This window comes from Natrix helvetica, assembly GCF_964273705.1.
Source record: "Natrix helvetica genome assembly, chromosome: 1".
In the NCBI taxonomy this organism is placed as follows: Eukaryota; Metazoa; Chordata; class Lepidosauria; order Squamata; family Natricidae; genus Natrix; species Natrix helvetica.
In genome coordinates, this window is record NC_138548.1 from 56,645,590 (window position 1) to 56,656,493 (window position 10,904).

The following is a 10,904-nucleotide window of genomic DNA, read 5'->3' on the forward strand; positions in this document are numbered from 1 at the left end:
GTTTCCTGCCTAGGCAGGGGGTTGGACTAGAAGACCTCCAAGGTCCCTTCCAACTCTGTTATTCTATATTCTGGTTGCAATTTTCCCCTCTCCCACTGAGCATCGTGGCCACCAACGGAGAAAAACAGCCAACTGTTCTTAAGGTGGGGTGGGAGGAGGATCGGTATGCCTAGGTGGTTGCTCTGAATAGGCTGTGTTGTCGCTTGGCTGTGAAACGGCACTACAGGGTGTCCAGAAATAGCCTGGCTGACACCTGCAGAGGAAAGTGGGCACAAGAAAGTTAGAGCAATTAAAGTTAAAGCACAACCATGCACTTGTAAACCCACTTCTTTTAGCATGTGTTCCACAAAAATGGGTTGAAGCAGACTGCATGGTTGTGGCTGACATTTTGACTTTTTCAACCCCCACAGATGCCCCTGATGATGCTGGCAGCAAGTGACAATAGCTAGTATTGGAAATAGCCAAAATGGCATTCATCCCACCCCTGTAACATAAACAGTATTTTTTTAAAAATCATGCAAAACCCCGTGTTGGCAGAAGCAGGAGAAAATCTGCAATGCATTCATGATGGACATAATCAGCAAGACAGAAGTTGAGTATTTGGAATAGCAGCCAAAGCCAGGGCAACAGTTTGTTATCTCTAACAATTGTCATTCATAGTATAGTATGTTATTGGGGTATGCAAAATAATAACACTTCCCCACAGAAGCCTTCGTTTTTCAATGTATCTGTTTGTCACAAAATATCCACTAAACAGAAGCATTCTAGGAACAATAATTCTTAACCAATAATACTATTTGTCCAAGGGGACTCTACCCTACTAATACTATACTATAGTATGTGTGTGTACATGTGTATACACACACACACACACACACACACACACTTCAGAACTATAGCATCTCAAGTCTTCCTGTGTATTGAGAAAATGCAATAGAAGACATGGATTGTGGTTTCTTTTGCATATTCATAGGCTCCTCAAACTGGTTGGATGTTCTTGATTTCCCTCACTCCCTATCTGTGACTCTGATGTTGTGATAACTGGGAGGTCTTTGTTGATAACTCTGCCCCTTTCTCATTTAACAGCAGGCTTCAGATGCTTTCAAAGGAGGAGGAAGCCAAGGTGAGTGTTTTATGTCTGGGAACACAAGAAAAGGGATCAATATTGGGTAGTCTATTGGTGGAGGGATGCTGCAATATTTTTCCCTTCTTAAAAGATTGACTTTGTATATTTGTAAATTCATCTGTCATGCTTTCTCTTGTAAATTTGTTTTCTTTGTATTATTTTTATAACTGTAGTTCTGAGGTTAGCTACTTTTGAGGTTAAAGCTATTTTTGATCATTGGCATCATCTTATTTGATGTGGCACAAAACCTCCTAACCAGATATCGAGAGGTTGTTTAGGAGAGAACTTTAAACTGGAAAATGATTCACTTTTAAGTACATATATATTTGTCTTCATTCAGAGCAGTAAAGCAAGGTATGAGAGTGCAAGTGATAATTCATAATGAGCATAAATTAGGAGACTGAATTAATGTATGTCATATTCCAAAGTAGTCACATTCTTGGAATCCAATTCAGCAACAAGACTGCAGTCTCTTACAGAAAAAGTACCTAAGGGGAGCCAGCAGATACATACAGATTAAGAAAAAAACCCTCAGTAAACGTCTTTCATTTTAGAATAGTTTCAAGGGTTGCAAAATATTGTCATAATACTGATGAGACTCAGCAATACTTTTTAGTGACATTTGAAACAGAAAAGTCAACATACAACCTAGACATGGATGAGATCCAGTAAAACTAACTTTGATACTTGATAAAATAAAGGAATTTGGGCCAAATATTCCTTGGATTTGAAATTAGAGAAATTACTTGATATGGATCTCCTGCAGTTTGAAGGTACTGCCAAGCTGGATACCTTGCTGACCGTAATATCTATGACCAACTATCATTAATCTAGACTGGTATACAAGATCTGCCCATTTTTGGACAGGACACTGGGCTACAGTAAATCCAACGTATTATATAATCTCAAGAGGGAAGCTTTTATTATAGTATGTGTTGCTGCTATGAGGATTTACACTTAGTGCAAAGAAAACATTAGCTGAGTTACTGGCTGACATTCCTTATTGTGCACATGTTGGATATGTGCTAATAATCTACATGAGTGATCAGTATGCTATTAACTCAGATTCAGCATATTATGGAGTGGTGGAGATTAAAGTAGTCAAGCTTGATTCCTGGTGATATCCAAAGTAGCCATGAGTAGCTATGCTTTCTTTTGGATGTTTTTCAGTTCTCACTCTAGTTTACAGTCCTTATATTCTCTAGCAGTCTTCCATCTGAGTACTGACGACACCGGCCTCTGCTAACCTTCTAAACTAACTCACGAATAGTTTATATTTACTTTATTATTGTTTCAACTTAATTACCAGAAAAGAAATATACATATGAATAATGCAAGATAATATCAACTTTACCCCACAAAAAGGAGGGAAAACGTACAAACAGTTCCCCCCAAAATGATAATGTTTTCTTCCTGTCCCGTTTGTCAAAAACTAATCAAAAACAGAAAAGGGGCAGAGAAACCACAAAAGAAATAAGACTAATTCAAATAGTGCATTTCAACAATCCATTTTTGCACATCAGTTTTCAATGTTGTGCAGGTAGTCCTCGAGTTACAACTATTCATTTAGTGAACGCGTGAAGGTACAAACTTCATTGAAAAAGTAACTTCTGTTTTCAATTTATGATTGTTGCAGCACCACCTCCATCCTTCATGCGATGAAAATGAAGGCACTTGGCACGTGCCATGTATTTGCTATAGATGTGCAATCCTGGGCTCATGCAATCACAGTTTGCAAGCTTCTCAGCCGGCTTCCGATAAAAAAAGTCAATGGGGAAGGCAGATTAATTTAACAAACATGTTACTAATTTAACAACTACAGTGATTCACTTAACAACCATGGCAAAAAAGGTTGTAAAATGGGGCAAAACTCACTTAACAATGGCCTGACTTAACAAGAGAAAATCTGAGCTCTGTTATGGTCATTAAATCGAGGATTACTTGGATTATAGTTTTTTTTACCAGGTCCCATGACCAAAATATCCAGAAATCTTGATAAATTCCAAATACTAGAGATATATCCAAGAAGATAAATGATGCAGTGATAAATCAGTTAATCCTATTACACTGTGAACCTGATAGCAAAGATTGCTTTCTTCATATTCATCTACCAGCATCTCATTAGGAATGTTTTAAATTTACTAACTTGGGCAAGATGTAACATTTAATCTACCAACAGGTGGATTAGCGTGCTGTTTTTCTTGCACTGACTATTTTATTTGCAGTCCTCAATACCTGATTTGTACACTGTACACTGACAGTTAATCACATATGTGTTTACATACTAGATAATATATTTTACTCTTTCTTTCTGCTCCAGATTCCTAGCTAATTAAAGTATAAAAAACGAAGTCCCAAGACACCTGTGCTCTCAAAATCAAAAGTTGTATCTCGCTCTACAATTTTCACTGTTTTACTGGATATCAATTCATTGTCCTGAAAGAAGAGATATGAATGTGAATAGTATTGCTAATCAATATAATTATATTCCTAGTTCTATATGTGTAGATGGACAAAAAGGAGAGTTTTGTACTGAAGGAAATTATTCTTTTCGCCCTCCTTATTATGAATCTATTATATCACATCTTCTTAATCAGTCAGAAGTAAATAGTGAGCTAGATATAAGCTTTCTTCTCCCCTGCTCACAGAAAGCTGAGCACCCATCTTCTAGGGAAGCTATTGCCACGAGTCCATTGCCTATCTATGGTTTTGGTAACACAACCCAATTCCATAATGAACAACTACAAGCTAAGAGAGCTAGAGTAGAAAATATTATCCAGGGAATGAGTATCATGCCAAACCCAATAGTGTCTGGTACTCTGGAGGAACAGGACCACAATTTTGAGAAAGGAAAGGAAAGCAGTAGACAGAACAAGAGGAAACAGAAACTTCCTCAACAGCAAAGTTTGCCAGGAATTTCCCTAACAAGACCTCCTAGAAGCAGCATCTCAGCAGAAGAATTCCTTCAGCTGAAGAAACAGCTCCATGCTTTGCAACATCAGTTGAAGCAACTTGGAGATAGATTTCTTCAACGTGATGAGGAAAATGATTCTAATCGAAGCCAAGAAAGTATAGAGAGAACTATGAGCTTGTTGAAGATGTATAGTGGAAAGATAGACACCAACAGTCAAGTGTTGTGTTGCGACCAGCATAAAGATTGTTTTTGGAAAAGCACACCCAGAGTAAGAGACCTTGTGCTGTCAGAGAAAGAAGATACAGGCATTCAAAATTTGGAAGAAAAAACACTTTCAGAAATATTAAAACAAGAATTAACACAGGTAATGACACACGCTGTAGATTCAGTTTTGAAAAAGATCTTGCCTAAATCACCAAGCCTTCCATCTCAGTTGCCCAATAATTCCATAGGGACAGCTGTGGGGAGAAATATACCCAGTAAGTGGCTGCCTAAGATTTCTTCTCCTAAAGGTCCTATATCATTAATTGCAGAAAAATCTCTAGGCTTTCCTATTGACCCCACCCAAACAAAAAGAGAGAGAACACTTTGCCAGGCACCAGAGAATTTTCCCTTGATCTTGACCTCTGAAGTTCAAGAAAATGGCATTCTTAGTCAAATGTTATTCTGTGGTCAAAAAGGCCATTGGAACAGTCCTCCAAGAATGGTATCTTCTGAGTCTTTAGAAGTGCCATGGCAACCAATCAAACTGAAGTCATCAGGCATGAAACAACAATATCCACCGCGCTTGGAAAGTTTGGCTTCTCTTCCTTCTACAAATCCAATGCTCGCTGAAATGCATGCGATGGTGGACGGAGTGTACTTCTCAGCAAGAAATATATCCTTTAGAGGTCTTTAAAACCTCTTTGCATTTAGGGTAGGAGAGACAGCTTGCATGCAATTCATTAATATCCATTTAATATTCCCCAAACATTTCCGAAGTGGTTAGAGCCAATCTTTCCTGACAATTTGAATCAAATGAGGGCTTTATTTGTTCCATTTTATCCTCCTTAAAAAAGTGACACTGCACAAAAAAGATTGGGCCTATTTTTGCCACGAGGTAAGAGACAAAAGGCAAGACTTAAGACGTTGTTCCCTTTGGAACCCCCCAAAACATTTTGAAATGTTTTATTTCTCCTATAGCCATATCTCTTTAGTTGCAACTTGCCAAACAAATTAATGGTCTATTATTTATAAGAAAGATGCCTGAATGCTATTACCTTGATGTAAAATCTGAATTGTGCTACCCGTATTTTTCGGACTAAAAGACGCACCTTCTTGTCTCCCAAAAGGGGGTGAAAATGTCTGTGCTTCTTATAGACTGAATATTGCCAAAGCCCCGTCCACCCACTGGCCATTTTTTTGGCCTCTGAGCACTCCGTTTTCAGGCCTTTTTTTGGCCTTTTTCAGGGCTTTTTTCAGCCTGTTTTGGGGGTTTTTTTCTGCCCATTTCCGAGGCTTTTTTCTGCCTGTTTTTGAGGCTTTGGGGGGAACTATTTGGGGGGGGTGGCCTGAAAAAAGCCTCAAAAATGGGTAGAAAAAAGCCTCGAAAAGGGCCAAAAAAAAAAAAAAACCCCAAAGGGCTGAGAATGCGGCATACGGAAGCCAAAACCTTTTCCCCCCCTTCTATATTTAGGTGCATCTTATAGTCAGGGGTGTCTTATAATCCGAAAAATATGGTATTTCCTTTTACTCTTGTAAAATGAATTTAAATGCCTGCTTAAAATGAAAACTGTCATTGCAGAGAGAAATGTTACACAATACTGGGCTATATACCCAAGGTTACTTTTATGACAATGAGTTAACTGATTTATACTTTCATCAATCAGATGAAGCATAAAATAAATAAAATTGCATGGGTTTAAGACAATATTTCCATTATAGTGGCAGTATTGGGCATCTTTATGTTCTGGCTGGGACATCACCCTTTAGGTGTTAATCTGTATTTCTTTACACGTTCTTCCAAGATGAGATCCTAGATTTTTTTCCCCAACGCCCCATCTGATAACATTGCTATTGTATTGATATAGAACACATCAATAGAAAGGAATCTCATGGGGACATGTAGCATTGGTTGGGCTGTGCAGAACATCAGATTTGAGTAGTACAGTAGGATTTGGAGCATACCTGGGCTTTCAAGTACCATCTTCTCCTGGAAACACTTTTAAAGCAAAAATGTTTTCTTGGGCTTGTATGAGAGCAGTCTGCAGCTGATTTGTAATTGCAGAAAAAGTTGTTTTTAATGTAAGGCATTCCCAATAGGTGCTACACATCCTGAGTTGTTACCCCAATAAAAAAATGTAATAGGCCACCGTTTTTATGTTGTAAATTCAACATAGATTCCATTGTGAACCAAGGAAAGATTATAATGGCCCTAGAAATTCTGAATGTGCAGTTATTTCTAACTGTAGAAAACTGGGCATGAGATTTATGTAGGCTGCGATTTGGTCAATTCATCTCAGTGAATCCAAACGAAGGATTGGATTATAAAGAAGATTAGAAAGAGTGAGCGCTGTGCCTTCCAGTGGCTGCCATTGGAAATCGGCAAGTAGCGATACTGTCATAATGTAAATGAATTGAATCATAATTCAGCCGCCAAACATTGAAAAATGAAACCGGCGGGCGAAGAGACGCCAAGACTCGGAGGCTGCGGTTGAGCACTATCAGCGTCCCCCGTCCCCGTCCCCCCCCCCGCAGAAAGCCGGACGAGCGAGGCACCGCCCAGCGCACACTGTCCATGTGGCGAAGGGCCGAGAAAGGGAGGAGCTCCGCGGGCCTTATGCAGATGAGGCCCCGGCGCCGGGCATTGTGGGGAAGCGACAAGTGCGGCGCACGGAGGATCGCGAGTGTGTGTGTCTCCCACGGCCTCCGCTCGCGGTGTTCTCAGCAAGTTTCCGTGTGTGGAAAGCGTGGTGTGGAAGAACTGGGCGACGTACTATGGGCAACCGTGAGCTGAAGTGAGTGGCGCGATGCTGGGAGCGGGTCCCGGCGCGAAGCAAAGCATACTTACCTGGCAGGGGAGACACCTTGATCATGAAGGAGGTTTTCCCAGGGTGAGGCTCATCCATTGCACTTCGGGTGTGCTGACCCCTGCGATTTCCCCAAATGCGGGAAACTCGACTGCATAATTTGTGGTAGTGGGGGACTGCGTTCGCGCTTTCCCCTGATTTTTCTGGTGAAAGAATAGATTAAATGATTCTTTGGTGTCAGTCACTGTGCCGTTATCTGAATGCATTACTTTAGCGCTTTGCCTGTTCTCTTCTCTCTCTCATCCTTGTCACACCGTAAACCTCTCCTATTGGTGCTACACATCCTGTCCAGAGATAGGTTGCTCCCGGTTCGCCCCAGATTGGGCGAACCGGCGGTGGCGGGAGGCTCCGCCCACCTGCCTGGACGCTTCTATGCATGCACAGAAGCATTGCACGCATGAGCGAACTGGTAATAAAAAAAAATGGAAACCCACCACTGATCCTGTCCTATGCATTTATATAGCTGTACAGCCCCAAGTTGGGCAAATATTTTTTCCTTGACTCCAGATTAAATCCAGGAAGCTTTGACCCCAGGCCATCTGAAAAAGGCTAAACTCATGTTCTTCTTCTCGCGCTATCCCACATCTTCCCTGTTGAAAGCTTATTTTCCAGATATACAGGTAAGCTTAACTTCATGTATTTCATTGCTCACGTATAACAGATTCTCCAAAATCCCACTTGGCAGAGCATGGATGCTTGTGAAAACTGGAAAGGGAAGCAAAGATGATGCAAAAATTACCAATCATATTATGCCCAGCTGTGTACAAAATCCTTGCAGATTGACACTGTACACATGATGTTTACCTAATGACCACTTGTTCAGAAACTATTGAACTACTGTATATTAACACCAACGAAGTGGTACTTATGACCTTGAAGTTCTGACTGCTGCAATATCCCTCGTGATTGCAACTTTCTCATGATTATGACATTGCAGCATTGTGTGGTCATGTGATCGCTGTGTGCAACCATCTCTCTCAGCTTCTTATACACAAATTCAATAGGGAAGCCAGCAGAAAGTTTCAAGTGGTGACAATCCAGAGTGATTTGCTTAACGACAGCAAGCCAAAGTGCTGGAATTTCTGTCAATAAGTGCACAATCACGTGACATCATACTTTACTACTGTGTTTCTTAGTAATGGAAATTCCAGTTCCAGTTACTTCATTATGCAAGGACTACCTATATACAGTGGTGGGATTCAGCCAGTTCGCACCACTTCGGGAGAGCCAGTTGTTAACTTTCTGAGCAGTTTGGTGAACTAGTTGTTGGAAGAAATCATTAGGGCAGAGAACCGGTTGTTAAATTATTATAAATCCCACCACTGCTAGGGAATGTTTTTGGAGGAAGCACATACACAGACATAATACAACGTAGTGTCCAGAGAAAACAGAAGTTCGCATATAATGCTGTGTTAACTTTTTAAACAGTTTACTCGCTGTATCACCTCCCAGCTCATCAAGTGGTTTAGCAATTTCCGTGAATTTTATTACATCCAGATGGAAAAATTTGCAAGGCAAGCTCTCTTGGAAGGAATTACAGAACTCGGTGATCTTATTGTTACCAGGGACTGTGCTCTCTTCCAGATCCTCAATGTCCATTACAACAAAGGGAATGATTTTGAGGTGAGATTATGTTTGAATAGCATAGAAAAAGCATCATCTACAATCTCTTCAGATCAGAATACCAGAAACATCACCTTAGCTTAATTATTATTTATTGTGAAACAAATTGAGGAAGCTGTACCACAGCGCTGCATCTCAAAAAATGGTGATACTGGTTACATTCTGATCCTACTATTTAGAGACTTAAAGTGTTAAAATACTACCTGAATTATCTAATAATAACAGAAGTTTATATTCCAAATACATTTAATGAAGTAACAACAATAGCTGCTTAAATTATAACATCATGCAGTGTAAGTACTTGAGTAGTTGTTCATACATATACAGTCTTTTCTGTGATAGTTCTGCTACTATTGAATGCACAGTCCCATGCATACTGCATTCCTTTGTCACATTTTGTTAAGGAGGAGCTTAAAATTAAGTGTGTTTTTGTTATTCTGATGGATATTTATACTGATGTTTTTAAATTGTGAACCATATAAAGTTTTTTAGAGAACAGGTACAAAACAATACATAATGGAATAATTTAATAAGATACTCTTAATGGATAAGTCCCTGCTTGGCAGGATTCAATTCTGATATTAAACCATAGATAGAGGTAGATGGTTTTAGGACCATGAATTGACAATTTATCAATTATGGTATAAAATTAATGGTAACTTGGGGAACATAGGTAGTTTCTAGCAAACACCGCAGTGCAATAGCTTTGCTAAAATGAGGCTGATCACTGATCATACAGGTGTCTAATTAATAAACCTCTCCTAAACTTTTCATTCTGTCTTTACAGGTTCCTGATGGTTTCTTGGATGTTGCCAGTCTGACCCTTCAGGAGTTCTTTAGTGCTGTCAGAGCAGGGCGGGATTTGGATCCTTCCTGGAAAAAACCAATTTACAAAATAATTTCCAAACTTGATACTGAGATCCCAGATGTATTTAAATCCTCTAACTGCCCTAAGGAATTTACCCAAGATTAACGTACAGTGATCATGGCATGTGATTGAAATGATTCTACATTTACTGTTGTGTAAGTTTTGACTGTATACTAAGGCAACAATTGAAATCTGAATCAACAGAGAAAGTATGATCAGTATTCTAATATTTTATAAATATACGAAAGGAACATTTTGGGACTGTATACAGAAAGGTTTTGGGGTGTATCCCTTAGTTGTATGTTTTATTACTTATTTATTAAACAAACTATATAAGCAGACATATAGCTAGCTGCCTGTCTACCAAAAGGAATACTTTGCAGTAACAGAATATAGTACCGTACATTAAAAAGACGACAAGGGTCCAATAAAACTTGCAATCATTTGTCTACCATCTCTTTCATTTACTCCACCACTGGATTCAGTACCTGGGAGAAAATCCAAGTCTTCACTATTTCCCTGAAGGTCCAATTGGAATGGGGCCATCTGTATCTCTGGGGAGAGAGAGGTTGTTTCATAAATCAGATGCCATGCAGAGAAGGCAAGCCCCACTGAAGCCCTATAGGCAACACCGTTTCATCAAGGATTGTTTTCTACAATCCTTCTTCATCTTCTTTGAAAGAGAATACAGAGCCAAGCTGCAGCGTGATCAGTCAATAGTATGATAGAATAAATAATAAATATGATACATTCCCTTGAAATCTACTGAATTGCCATGTTTATAAGGTAATATGTCTGTACAATTACCTAATACAGTGGTGTCACTCATGTCACGGTGGCGTCATGTGACGTATCAGGACTTTCTCTCCCTTCGCTAAACCGGGTGTGGGCATGGCCAGTGCGTGAGGCATTTGGCCCATGGGCTGGGAGTTTGACAGCCCTCATCTAATACATCCATTTAAATTCTGTTATTTTTTTTCTCAGAATACGAACCCTTAAAATACTCTGTTATAAATATGAATTTTGGCACGCCCTACTTTTGTTCAATGGTCCTAACAGAATTTATAGAACCCTTAGTATAATGAGCTACCTTTAGAAAACTAATGTTTGAAAAGGAGGGGCAGTACATTTATTATTAAATAAGAATTTACATCATGGGTGTCAAACTCACGTCGTCACTTGATGTTTTTTCCATTCGCGGAAGTGGAGTAGATGTGGCCTGCGCATAATGCATCCAGCCCACGGGCCTCCAGTTTCACCCTCCTGATCTATATTAACATTTATATCTTACTTCCGGTTCCGGTG

At 39.6% G+C, this 10,904-nt stretch overlaps 1 protein-coding gene across 2 annotated transcripts; it reads left to right on the top strand.

Moving 5' to 3' along the window:
* The first annotated feature begins 994 nt into the window (after positions 1-994).
* On the top strand, positions 995-10,031 carry PROX2 (prospero homeobox 2). 2 transcript variants are annotated; one of them, XM_081936565.1, is made up of 5 exons: positions 995-1,123; positions 3,775-4,917; positions 7,621-7,728; positions 8,537-8,731; positions 9,519-10,031. In XM_081936565.1, exons 1-5 carry the CDS (start codon positions 1,097-1,099, stop codon positions 9,702-9,704), a joined length of 1,659 nt encoding a protein of 552 aa, XP_081792691.1. In that variant the 5' UTR covers positions 995-1,096; the 3' UTR covers positions 9,705-10,031. The 2 variants fall into 2 exon arrangements, with proteins under 2 accessions (XP_081792691.1, XP_081792690.1); XM_081936564.1 differs by having other exon boundaries at positions 1,049-1,123; positions 3,447-4,917.
* Positions 10,032-10,904: the final 873 nt, after the last annotated feature.

Excerpts from the sequence above, each read along its gene's own strand:
- PROX2 (XM_081936564.1), top strand. The coding sequence starts at position 3,577 with ATGAATGTGAATAGTATTGCTAATCAATATAATTATATTCCTAGTTCT. Across the intron at positions 4,918-7,620 it reads TGTACTTCTCAGCAAGAAAT|ATCCAGGAAGCTTTGACCCC; the intron begins ATATCCTTTAGA and ends ACTCCAGATTAA. Across the intron at positions 7,729-8,536 it reads CTTATTTTCCAGATATACAG|TTTACTCGCTGTATCACCTC; the intron begins GTAAGCTTAACT and ends CTTTTTAAACAG.